This window comes from Pararge aegeria, chromosome 13 (genome assembly GCF_905163445.1).
Source record: "Pararge aegeria chromosome 13, ilParAegt1.1, whole genome shotgun sequence".
NCBI lineage: Eukaryota > Metazoa > Arthropoda > Insecta > Lepidoptera > Nymphalidae > Pararge > Pararge aegeria.
In genome coordinates, this window is record NC_053192.1 from 15,506,534 (window position 1) to 15,520,471 (window position 13,938).

At 37.5% G+C, this 13,938-nt stretch overlaps 1 protein-coding gene across 2 annotated transcripts; it reads left to right on the forward strand.

The window, feature by feature from the left end:
• Positions 1-257: 257 nt before the first annotated feature.
• LOC120628947 lies at positions 258-13,159 on the forward strand. 2 transcript variants are annotated; one of them, XM_039897634.1, is made up of 6 exons: positions 258-827; positions 4,400-4,625; positions 6,330-6,572; positions 10,729-11,058; positions 11,709-11,807; positions 12,125-13,159. In XM_039897634.1, the coding sequence occupies exons 1-6, from the start codon at positions 714-716 to the stop codon at positions 12,661-12,663; spliced, it is 1,551 nt and encodes a 516-aa protein (XP_039753568.1). In that variant the 5' UTR covers positions 258-713; the 3' UTR covers positions 12,664-13,159. The 2 variants fall into 2 exon arrangements, with proteins under 2 accessions (XP_039753568.1, XP_039753569.1); XM_039897635.1 differs by having other exon boundaries at positions 258-532.
• Positions 13,160-13,938: the final 779 nt, after the last annotated feature.

A 13,938-nucleotide genomic window follows, 5' to 3' on the forward strand; every position in this document is an offset into this window, starting at 1 on the left:
TGATTAATTTCTACAACTTAAAATATGCTTTAAAACAAAACCAAACGCGGAGAAGGTGCGAGTAACAGATAGTTAATTATAATTTCCCAAAAAGCCCATGTCAGTGGTCGAACACGGACCACTGCGTCAAAGAGGTACTTATTACCTACGCAAAACCTTATTACCTACTTCCGAGAAAAATGACTCCCATGACTCAGTTTGAGGAAAGCCATACAATGATGCATTTTGATTTTACGTCTGATTCGTGACATCAGACAACCAGTTCAGTATATTTTGTGCATTACACTGCGCAACATCGTATTTAGTGTGTGTTAAAAATAAAATTGTTTCGTGATAAGTTACGCTTATGAATTTAAGAGTTTAAAGCCAAAGTCAGAGTCAAAAATATGGCAGTTATTATTCGTACATAACATGAGAAAAGTGAACTATTATTAATAATAAACATATTTTTATTTAACTGATAGACAAAACAAGATAAACCAATGGTCCTTCAAGATTGAAATTATTCATGGCAGTTCCTTAAATAAAGGAGGTGAGCAATACGAAAGGATATTCCGAAAATACATCCCGAACGAGAGTGAAACGAACCTAAAGCTTCGTGATAAGATACGTGACGTCTCCTAGTCAAGTCATAAGATAAGGAAAACAAAGCTGAAACATTATATTTTTTATAATTACTTAGAATTACATAAACGGATCTCTATTCGAAGAAAATGGAAGGAAGACTGATAGTTTTTATTTTGTTTTTATATTCACAACAATGTTCTAGTGAAAGATTCCTACTTTGCGATGATACTACAAGGATCAGAAAGGATTGTTCGGTACAGGTTAGTTTGCTTAGTACCTTATTTGCAATAATTATATTAACCTCCGTTCCCCTCCCCTCCCCTCTGTAACTGCAGTTTTTACCAATGAAGATACGTCATGTACACTAAAGAGAAATGGGATGAAATGAAATGGTAAATGGACGGACCTTCTTAGGGCTAATAATAATCTTAGTCAGATAAGATTTAATACTTAATCTAAACTATATTATTTTAAATGAGTGATTTCTATACAATAAGGGCTGATCTTACCGTTCGGTATGATGAGGGTTTGCAAACCTAGTTAAATAAAGCACGTTATTCTATACCTAGGTTCAAATGATCAAACTGTAGCCCATAATCCCGTTGATTGCTTGAAAAAAGATGTTTCAGCGGTAAAATCAGGTCTTAGTATATTTTGAAAATTTCATAATGTTGCGAAAGCTATAGGTACATATATACATAGTCATAGTATTACACCTGTCAAACACCGCATCACGCGGATACTATACTATCATATGGATTCTGAACATTCTTTGGGCAAATATATAAGGATAGGTGTTATCCCAAAAACGCATGGGGTATTTACGAGGATGAAAGTTTTTATGGATTGTATCGGTTATTGCGATTTTCGTCAGGATTTCCAGTTTTTGGAAAATAGGCTATATTAAAAATTATGGAAGACGGCCGATTGGCGCAGTGGGCTCTCTGAGTCCAAGGCTGTGGGTTCGATTCCCACAACTGGGAAATGTTTAGCTGATGAACATGAATGTTTTCAGTGTCCGGGATTTTATCTGCATTTTATAAGTATTTATGTATATCTTTTATTCATGCAAATAAAAATATTCATCAGTAATCTTAGCACCCAAAACACAAACTACGCTTATTTTGGAGATTGATGGCGTTGTGTGCATTGTCGTGTATTATTAATTTATTATTACCTTCTGCCCGCGACTTCCTCTGCGAGTACTTTAGAATTTGGTATAAAGCTTCGCTCGTTAAATTTTTAACGAGAACTATTTGAGAGATCGGTATGGAAAGTACATGTCCTTTTCATAGCGTAGGTGACATACATACTAAATTTCAAAGCTGTCTGCCCGCGGCTTTTGCTCGTAAACAATTTTCTATTTTCCCTCGGGAACAACTTAAGGAGATAAAAAGTAGCCTATGTACTTTTCCATGTCAAATGCTACATGCATGCCGAATTTCATCCAAATCCGTTCAGCCGTTTTTGCGTGATTGGGGTGGATCATTTCACATTTATAATATTAGTAGAATTATTATAATCATGTATATTACGGTGGTTATATAATATGTAGTTAATCTTATTATTTATCACGGGCCGCGCGTACATACAATAATTCTGCAAATATCGCATCTGTATGAGGAAACTGGGCGTTTATTCCACGAATTCGAATAATTTAACAGTTATACCTACTTATGACTAAACCTATCATTTATAGAAACAATTGCGTAAATAATATATTTGGTTACTTCACTATTTAAGTTACTATCTAACTAACACCATGGATTTCTTTTCATACCACAAAATTCTAAATACCTAGGTATTTAATCATTTAATCATCAACATCATCATCTTTATAAAGCAACGGGCCAAGGGCCGTAGTCCGTAGTCCACGCTGATCATGTTCAGAATTTGGGATTGGTGTCAAAAGTCAAAGTCAAAGTCAAAGTCAAAAATATCTTTATTCAAGTAGGCCCATAGGTGGCACTTTTGGCGTACATAAGAATTACACGGTAGTGAGGTGATGGCGATAACCACATTCGTAAACTTAAAACTAAAGCTACGAGGGTTCCAAACGCGTCCTTGTCTAAGAAGAAGCCCACAACAAATTTAGCCGGGTGTTTTTTTTTTGTTATCACCATCTCACAATGTCATTTTAAATTATTAGAAGAGCAACCTGGTTAGAGCAAAGGCCCAAGCTTTATTATCGATTACGTAGTCCTTTATACTATAATAGGTGGATTTCACACCCATATTATTAGGACTGCAAAGCATGCACAGGCATGCATGTTTCTTCAAGGTGTTTTCCTTCACCGTTAAAACAAGTGACATTTAATTTCAAATAAGTCCGAAAAGGCAAAGTTACGGGGCGGTGATTGAAAGTGGTCGTCCCGATAGGGACACAGTAGTCTAACTAATGGGGTATTCGAAGAATTCACTAATTATTTCCACAGAATTACCTTCTAATCATATAAACATATCACCTCATTACCGGCCCATTACAGGGCACGGGTCTCCTCCCACAATGAGAAGGGTTAATAATTTACGTGTAAATGAAAACCGCAATAATACTTCAGAGGCTTTAGAGGCTTTGAGGTACATTATTTACCGTCTCTAAGACGCAACTAGAAACCAAAATTCTAAAAGTTTTGAGTAAACCATTGCTTTTACTGGAAGAAATCAGATACACCCCTAACATCACATGCGAAAGTAAAATAAAAGTGACTCCTTTCACTTTATTACGTACGCGTCGGGTAGCGTAGGTACTATGCACGTATCGGTATTTTATCTTCAATAGGGTTGTCATAAGTTAAAACTTAGAATTTAAATGGAAATATAAAATATTCTTCTTTTGATTTAATACTTTTACAGGGGGATTTCTTATGAAATAACCCTGTATTTATAGTATTTCTTAATTCCGTTACACGTTGTATAAGTATTATCTACAGACTATGATTATATATAGACTGTAGTAGCCACAAGCGAAGTTAAAGTCATAAAAACGAAGGCATGATAAACTTTGACTTTTTGCATTATTTATCATTGTACCTACTTTTCAAATTGTAAACAATTTAAATGAAGAAATAAAAAGTCAAAAACTGAAACCCTTCTTGTTATAAAGTAGTTTCTAATAGCTTTGTCCAAACGACCCCGTGACCTTGGTAAAGACCCACGTCCGGTTGACAAAAGAAATCAGGGCCCTTGTCTACGTCAGCGAAAACGCTGTGCAGACGTGTGTTCGTGATTGGGTCACATTCACGGTAGTTATTCTATCGTCAGGGTGGCCAAGGAGGTGTTTCGCCTGAATCCGAATTACATAGACGTTGTACTCCGAGACCACCAGTGGGTTGGGATTTCAGACTGCTTTTTCAAAGGAGGACTTTGATCATTTACTAATGTCTCTGTTGAGGTCGAACCAAGGGCTGCTCTTGTTCATGCGCATAAACTTAAGATTGTTTTTTTTATATGTTTTGTTTATTGGGTTGAGTGCTTTCTATTGGCTGCAATACAGAGAACCAATGCATTTCATTGGTTGCTTACTGTACCGCCGCGCCCCCAGCGGTAGAAAGGCCTCACTTTTCGTACCAATCACTGGATATGGTCGATATTCACTCGCTCCCATGAAACCAAAAGGTGATATCCCTCGAGAATAAATTCTACCGCTTATAAGACCACAGCCCTCGTCACTGCGGAATTCCTCAAACCGTGGCCGTATTCCGTTAAATTTTGATTCGCCTTTTTCGCTTTGGCACTGTTCCAATGGTTTTCTATTCCTGATGTTAGTCATGTACACATCAAAACATTAGGTAACTACTTATAGTAAAGGAACAAATTTTTTCCTTGATTTCAGATATGGGGCGATGAAAGTTCCGATGACACTACAAGCTGTGACGTGGAGTTTGTTCCGCGCAATAGTTCAGACTGCGAAGCTAGCTTTAGCCGTATCCCCGCGATATCAAGCTCACGTTTGGGCAACATCAGCATAATGCCCTTCCTCATGAACGTGAAGTGCGATGATTGCAGCCCGTACCACCATGTTGTACCGAATATTGTCTTCAGAGACATCAAATGGAAGAGTAAGTAAATCTTCATAATCACTATCGCGAGCGATCTTCGACACGAAGTCTTTCGTTCTGTAGCCTTAGTACCTAAGAGATTTGTTAGCGTACTGAATTGATCTTAACATAAATTTGCACCATTACACCATTAAGTTAGAACTCGCGAATAAATTAGCTGGCTACCAATACTAGTACTTAGTAGTACTTACAGTAGTAGTAGTAGAATTTTTGCTACAGAGCACGTAGCCTTAGTACCTACGAGATTTGTTAGTGTACTGAATTGATCTTAACATAAATTTGCACCATACGACCACTAAGTCAGAGCTCGAGGATAAATTAGCTGGCTTCCAATACTAGTACTTAGTAGAACTTACAGTAGTAGTAGTAGAATTCTTGCTACAGAGCACGTCCAGGGCAGTAGGTACCTACTACCGCCATGCTAATTTCGGACACAAAGCAGCATTGTTGCAAAACTATATTCCGGTCTAAAGGGCTTGGTTTCCGGTGTAATTACAGGCTTCACACCTACCAACGCCTCACGTTGGCATGCCCAATAACGGAGAATTGCTGCTTGGTCCATCAATAAAAAAAAACTCAAATACTTACGTCAGGCTAAAATATATATTACTTGAGAATGTAGCTTTATATGCACAGGCGAAATAATTTTTTATATAGATTTTCATTCATGAATGAATGAATGAATGAATACACTTTTATTGTACACCACATAAACATATATTAAAATTATAAGTAAAAATTTAACAAAAAGCATACAATTTGGCAACCTTATCGCTACATAGCGATCTCTTCCAGGCAACCAAAGGCGTTAAAAACAGCTCAGCTAGGTAGGTATAAGGTAGTGCATTTAAATAAACATGCAAATGTACCTATATATACAAATATTATATATACATATAATAAACATACAATAAAATATATAGATAGTGAAATTGACTCAATGGTTGCTACTTGTGTCAGTCTTTCGCTTTATTGGACTATAACCTTAGTATAAGAGTTGAACACTCGCAATCGTGCAGTCGTTTCCGAATATCAAAGGCAAACAAGGACAAGGCAAAATGAACCGAATAGTATTTATTCTGGAGTCACAAATTCTTTAACCCTTTTGTATTTTGACAAGAGTGTTTGCTGTAGACGAATTTGAGAATTAACACGAGTTACATACATTTTACTTTGACGTTACTACGTCATCAGTATCGACAGTCTAATGCGACCTTCGTTTAGGAGAGCGCATGAAACTTATACTAAGGGTACTGACAAACAAGGAAGAGTTCCATATTACTGCTTGACCGCTACTCTATATAGAGTTTGTATTTCGTAGAATTCTAATATGAATAACGGAAACAGGAAAAAGTCAAATGCCTACTTTTTATTTAGGTTTTGCTGTACTGAAGCTAGTATTTTTTTTGATAAATTGAACGCGCTAATATCGGAAACTAACCCTAAGGGGACAAATAGGGGATGAAAGGTTATGTAATTTCACGTTTAACATTAAATCGCTTAGCGGCACGTCTTTGTCGGTAGGGTGGTAACTATCCACGGCCAAAGCCAGTAAACCAAAGCAAGCCAGACCAGACCAGAGAAAATTCAGAAAATATTAATTCCCAAATTGCCCCTTGTACTTATAGGACAAAATTTAGCAGATGTTTTAAGCAAATTAAGCTTAAAGTTCTTTGTATAAAATATATTAACTTTTTTTTTCAGAATTGAAATTCCGAATCGAACAGCGTAATACATATCCTACCAAACGTCACTGCAGGAATTTGGCGATATCGGATAACGTGACGATTTATGAGCACTCAGTGCTACACTATGACTGCTATTTGTCCCTGACAGACGGCAGTTTGCGCAATACACCCACCCACGTCCTGGACGTGGAGGCTACAGATGGTACTACTGTCGATGGGTGGCAGTTCCTGTTCTTCATACCACCAACACAAGTGCTCAGTGAGTATCACAAGTCTTCATCATTCATCTGGCTTGCCGGGCAGAGATCGCTTCTTAGCGATAACGTGTTATTGTTTATCATTTTCTTGTGTTAGGTGAACAGTGTATTATCATTTCATTTCATTTCAGTCACTTAAGTTCAGATCAGTTGAGTTCAGGTCAGTTCAGGAGCTGAGCTGAGCTAAGCTGATCTGTTTCACTTCACTTCACTATTATACTTACCCACCCGCTGACAAATGATGAAGTAAATGTTATCCTTTCTTAATCGATATAATCAAGGGATGCATTTTATGCCCAAAAAAGCCTATGTTAGCCGTGAGGCCAAAGTATGGCAAAAGGGAAAAGAAGAACTTAAGTTTACTCCGTTTAGTATAACAAGTATTTTATTTCGGTTTCTTAGTACTTTAGTAGCAGTAGCGCTTTTTGTGCCGTTGGTTGCCGGTATAATTACAGGCATATGAAGCTACACGCACGCATTAAATTAATAGACACAGGGCGGCATGTTTCAGGCGGGACGTGGCGATGGTTCTCAACTTATCGTCAGGGAGGCCGGTTGCATTCTCTGTCAATTATTACAATAAAAAGAGTTGACTAAACCTGTGGGTGAAGATAAAGATTGTGTCCTCTTCTCGTGGAGAAAATGTCTCCTCACACGTTAGCCATGTTGCTAGACAAATGTCTCTTCTGCACAGAATAGCAAATCTACACATCACAGATCACCACAGTCAAAATCGGTTTTGCACCATTTTTTATTCGGGGGAACAGAATAGAATAGATAAACTCTATTGCACAACACAACAGGAAAAATACAAAGAAAACAGTAATAGTACTTAGTGATAGGGTGCAAAGGCGGCCTTATTACTAAAAGTGATCTTTTAAAGGCAACCTGAGCGTACGAAGCCGATAAAAAAGTGGAAAGTGGGTGGTGCATAAAGTATGTTACAAAAAAGAAACTTACATGAACATACATACTACATTTACATATAAACTACACAAATACCGATATAAATTTATATATACTATAATAGATATACATGATATATATTAATGCTATTATAAACTTACTTAATATTATATGGGGATATCATTTTTGTCTCCTGCCTCTGTTCGCACGGGATTAGATAAAAAGCCGTTATAAACACATAAGACAAATGCTACTTAGAATAAAAAATGGGACAACCCTGGTAATTTTTATTTATATGCGTAGGTAATTTTTAAACTGCGAGCGCAACCTTCTGGTCTAACCCCTTCTGATAACAACTATGAAACAGGATAATTATTTAATTTCTGCCACGGTTTGATAACGCTTGTTATCATTCGTTCATTTCGACTAGGTCGGGTCAAATGTTGGGTAGGTACTTACGTATCGGGTTTTTCTAAAGTGAGTGAAATTCTTAAACTAACTTGTAAATAAAGTCTTATATCTTTAAACGAGCATTTCTTGTATATACCTATGTATATTTTTAATTTTAATCTCGGAATCGGCTCCAACTATTTTCATGAAATTTAGTATAAGTACAGGGGGTTTCGGGAGCGATAAATCGATCTAGCTAGGATTCATTTTTAGAAAATGTCATTTTATTCGTGTTTTATCGATAAATATATATAATTGGAATCTCAGAATCGGCTCCAACGATTTTTTTCATGAAATTTAGTACACAGGGGGTTTCAACAGGGGATATCTATCTACCTAGGATTCATTTATATTGGAATCTTCGCTAGTAAAAATAAAATGGAATAAATGATTTTGCTTTTAGCTCATCCCCGTCACCAAACTAGATGCATAAATTACTAATAATATACAGATAAACACCCAGACACTGATAACATTCATGTTCATCACACAAACATTTTGCAGTTGTGGGAATCAGGGTTAAGGGACAAAAGCAGGGTCACTGCCCACTGCACAATCGGCCGTCAACCGAATAAACAATGAAAATCTATTTATTTGGTTTTATGCAAAGAATTAAGAAATAACAGAACCACACGTACACGACTAATATTGAAATATCAAAAACCACTCCACTATAGTAGTGTTTCTCAAACAGGGCTAGCCCCCTGTTCGTCATTGTATCATTCCATTTAGCAGTTGACAGTAATTATTTTACTTCTAATGTGCTAAACGTTTACCATAAGATGGAGAAAATGGGAAAAGTTTGTGAGCTAGCAACATTTCGCGGGTGTGAAATGAGACGTGCGCGGAGTGTTTTCACGTTTTTGGACACACACTCGTCCAAAATCCCTCAGTGCCTGAAGACTAAAGTCTTCGAACAGTGCGTGTTGCCAGTGATGACTTACGGATCAAGAGACATGGTCGCTAACTATGGGCCTCATAAGAAGGCTCAGAGTCACTCAGCGAGCGATGGAGAGAGCTATGTTAGGAGTGTCTCTACGTGATCAAATCAGAAATGAGGAGATCCGTAGAAGAACTAGAGTTACCGACATAGCTCAGCGAGTTGCGAAGCTGAAGTGGCAATGGGCGGGGCACATAGCTCGGAGAACCGATGGACGTTGGGGTCTTAAGGTGCTGGAATGGCGACCCCGCACCGGTAAACGCAGCGTAGGTCGGCCCCAAACGAGGTGGACAGATGACATCAGGAGAGTAGCTGGGAGCCGTTGGAGGCAAGCGGCCCAGGACCGTGCATTGTGGAACTCCCTACAAAAGACCTATGTCCTGCAGTGGACGTCAATTGGTTGAGATGATGATGATGATGATGATGGACACAATACTGCATGATATTATGGCTGAATGAGGGCTCGGGTTCTTAATTCTGTGGTTTAATATATTTTTTTTTCATACAATTATCTGCGACTGCAACCTTCTGACCGGTTCTGATAACGACTGCTAAAAACAGAACAATTATTTAGTTACTGCCGACTTTTGTCGCAGTCGGGTAGATTGTTGTTGGATAGGTATTTGCTACTGGATTTTTCTATTAAGAAATTTTCAGGCTGGGATCTATAGAGTTTTGGTACTATGATTTTGCTTTGACTTTAATATGTGAGACATAATAATATTATGACAAACCTTTGTCTGGTTTTAACTGTTTCCTTACCTTCTGCGTCATCATTTATCACCAGTAGCCTTAGTACAAAATTGGCTCGTTCCTAATTGAGAAGTTATCGCATAACAAACTCTGTATCGAAATAAATACCTAATGTCGCTAGTTTTAGAATCGAAAATCCTGTGCTTCTGATTTTACTTTTATTAAAGTTCTGTCAAAACTTCGAGCCAAAGAATTTTATTTAAATTTGAGGTTTAATCCAATGATAATAAGATTTCGTCTGGTGGCAGGCTTTGGCCTTGCCTAGTTACCACAAAGCCGTCCCGCTAAGCGATTAAGCGCGTAGAGACCGATTACGGGTATGGGTTTTATAGTCTCCCTTAAAGGTTAGCCGACTACCATCCTAGACTACATCATCACCTACCACCAGGTGAGTCAAGGGCTAACTTGTAGTGAAATTAAAAAAAAAACTAATATTTTTAGTCTCGAAAACGACTCCTCGATTGCGAGCTAGTTATAGTACTACAGCCTACAGGTGACAGTGAAGGTATGGAGGGTAGAGGTAAGGAGAGTCATCTGTGTATATGAAAAAGTGTCGTCAAAATGTATTAAATTAGGATGGCGCCACATTTGCATCAGGGTAACTCTTAAAAGAAGCACCAAATATAAATACCGTACTATTTACTGTTTACGAAATAAAATCACTCTAAACGCACGTTTGGTTATAATAAATCTGTAAGGTTATATTTACCACAATATTTTGTACAACGTAAGTTGTTGAAATTCTCAATAATTAACTACTTTAGTCGATAATGACATTAAATTTTTTAACTCGGCATACTTCAATTCATCTACGATTGCTACATTCATACCATACCCTGTGCATCCACTAGCGCCATTGTGGAGGATTTTTGAACTGTTATTTAGCGCAACTGGACACTTTTTCAACTTTTCTCCCATATAAGATGACTCTCCTTACCTCTACCCTCCATAAGTGAAGGCCTTACTTTTTTTTTCCTTTATTCTTTCCCATAGGGAAAAGGCAAAGGAACATCGCCATACAGCCATAGGCGTTACTTGTTGTGGAATGAAAAATACAATCCTTAGATATATTTTTTAACAAGAATTTTTTCGATTTTTTTTTTTCACAGACCCAAACATAACCCAGACGCTGTGGAAGCCATTCGTCTACGTAGAAAACTGTGTTTCCTCTTTACGGTTACACATAGTACCTCATCCGTCTCACTTCGTTATCACGTCATACAAAATCGAAGTGATGAGAGCTTGCGACAACTGTTCGAATGATGTTTCGGTTGAAAATGTTACCATCACAACGCTCAACGGCAGTGCTGATGAGCAAATGTACGATTACAAACCCACTTCGTCTGGTTCATACTACTTTATTGTGAACGTACTTCACGATAGATGTATTAGAGGAGAAGTTGAGTGCCAAAATGTGAAAAGCCCTGAAGTTTATATTGGTGAGTATTAAAAATCTACTACGTTCAAATTTTGAAATTCAATTATTGCGAGATGGTAACCTCAAAAGCTAAGAGGGTTCCAAACGCGCCCTGGTCCATGAAGAACCCACAAACAACTTAGCCGGATATCTTTTGACGGCCGAGTGGTGCAGTGGGCAGCGACCCTGCTTTCTGAGTCCAAGGTCGTGGGTTCGATTCCCACAACTGGAAGATGTTTGTGTGATGAACATTCAGTTTTTCAGTGTCTGGGTGTTTATCTGTATATTATAAGTATTTATGTGTATTATATTCATAAAAAAAAAAATTCATCATCTATGTTAGTACCCATAACACGCTACGCTTACTTTGGGGATAGATGGCGATGTGTGTATTATCGTATTATATTTATTTTTGCAATCACCATCTCACAAGCAACTAATTAATTAGATATGACGCTAAAGCAATGCATACCCAAGCTTTTTTTTCTCAAAGGCGTTTGAATCTACCAATCCGCACTTGGCCAACGTTGCCTGCGACCTAAACTCTTTCATTCTGGGTGACGACCATGCCCGTAAAATTACTCATTATTAATTTAAAACTTGAGTAGTCATGCAAGTCGAACTTCTTGAGTTAGCTTTTGAAGTTAATTTTATATTTTTTCCATATTCCAGCTGTCATGCTTCACCTATACATCGTCATAATCATCGCATCAGTGATCGTGGCTCCTGTAGCTTTTTTATTCTACCGCCGCTACTGCAAGGGTCCATCAGGTAATTTTCACTTTACTCTACTTGTGTAGGTAGCACCAACAAGTTGGAATACGCAGTACGCAAGATTCACTTTGTCCATATTTTTAATGAAATAACTTATTAACCTTATGATTGATTGATTGATGGTTAGTTCAACAATTGAATTTTATACACCATGACAAACTGCTGAAAGCACATTAAACTATCCGTATCAGAATGTTTAGGGCTTACGCTGCTTGCACCATTTAACAAAACAGTAATTGTCGCTGCTAGTCAGTCTCTAGCGTAACACAATAAATAATCAAAATAAGTCATAATTCTAACATAATTCTTTTCAGAAATTCCACAACCACCCAAAGTTTTGGTGATCTACTCTTCAGCAAACAGTGTCCACGCGAAATGCGTCGTATCATTGGTAGACTACCTGCGCTCCGAATGTGGCTTCGACGTTTTATACGATGGAGACATAACAAAAACATCACACTCTGATCCATATTTCTGGGCTGAAGATGCCATCAGACAAGCATCTGATATCATATACATAGTGGGCCCAACGGAAAACGAATTCGAATCCTCTTTCCCCACCAGCGCCCTTCACGATGTCGATAAACTTCTCCTATATTTTCTCAAAGTTGTGAGACCTTTACAAAATAAGAATGTTATGAACGTGTTTTTTGAACATTCAAATGGTCCCGTACCAGACGAAACAAAGTGCGACAGGAACTACCATTTATTGAGAGATTGGCAAGCATTAATTGCTTATTTATCGAGGAACTTGCTACCAAAGAAACAAATAATGAGGACAGAGATAGGAAAACGTTTGATTGAAGACCTGACGCGAGTGAAAAAATTGTTTATTAATCCCTCCGGTGCATGATGCAAAAGGCAATACCTTGTTGACAGAATTAATTATTGGTTTATGAAAAAACTAGTATTTACGTGAATGGGTGGACCGCTAAAACGGCTTACGGGTATTTTTAGTACCTTTTCGAATATTTTGCACGAGAGCGAATATCTCATGACTTTATCAGAGTTGATTAACGTAACCACTAGGTTACGATATTTCATGACCATACTAGGTATCGTTCTAGGTAGAAGGGGAAAGTCTTTAACAAAACACGGTTTTCGGTTATTAAGGCAGGTAGCTATACTAACATACTATAGCTAACTAACCTAACACAAAGTTTTACTATTTTAAACAAAGCAAAATCCACAGAATTAAGAACATACAGAAACCGTGTACAACTAATACTGAAGCATCAAAAACCACTCAACTTCAGCAGGGCTATTCAGTAAGGGCGTTTTTGTAACTCGATAGCAATATCCGCGATGAGTTTGCAAATTCGTATTCTCTATAACTCGATAGTACAGGTGGCGCCGCTTTGGTATTCGGTAAGGTATTTATGTGCTTCGAAGCTGTGTATTAGATTACAATTAAGTAAAAATAAGTTATTTTTGTTACGTTTTAGTTAATAGTAATTATTATTTAAACCATTACGTTTATTCATGTTTAGTTATTTATTAGTAGTGTTTCTAGTACAGGGTTCACAGTCACGTCATTCCATTTAGCAGTTGACGGTAATTATTTTAACTCTAATGTTCTAAACGTTTACCATAAAATTGGGGAAATGGCATAAGTTTGTGAGCTGGTATCATTCCGCGGGCGTGAAGTCAGATTTGCGCGGGGGGTTTTCACTTGGTTTGGACACAATGGTTTACGGTATGGCTGAATGAGGGTTCTGCGTTATGCTCTTAAATTAATTCGCAATTACTGCGAAACCGAGTGAGAGGGGAATACATCGTCCGCCAGCTCACTTTTTACGATACGCCGTCACAAAAAACCGACACCCTGAAGTTAGCTATAGTCGACATTTTAGTTCTTCAAAAAAAGGTTTGACTCTTTGACAATAAAAAGTGTACACTGTCAAATTGACAGTGAACACTTCTGCGGGCTCTTTCCGCTGATTTAATTGATTCAATTGTACAATAATCTCAAATTCTAATCAAATTAAATACCTTTTTCTATTGTTAGTGTCGTTTTCTCTACAATTTTTTTTAAGGATTTTTTATCTTGTTACGCCAAAGAAATATAACTTTTGACGCGTGTACACACACGTTTTTTATACCCAATTTTTATGAAACTACGTTAAAG

What these genes read in the sequence shown, in the direction of transcription:
- LOC120628947 (XM_039897634.1), top strand. Translation starts at nt 714, where the DNA reads ATGGAAGGAAGACTGATAGTTTTTATTTTGTTTTTATATTCACAACAA. An exon ending in CAGAGACATCAAATGGAAGA is followed by an intron (nt 4,626 to 6,329) that starts GTAAGTAAATCT and finishes TTTTTTTTTCAG; the next exon opens with AATTGAAATTCCGAATCGAA. An exon ending in CTACTGCAAGGGTCCATCAG is followed by an intron (nt 11,808 to 12,124) that starts GTAATTTTCACT and finishes AATTCTTTTCAG; the next exon opens with AAATTCCACAACCACCCAAA.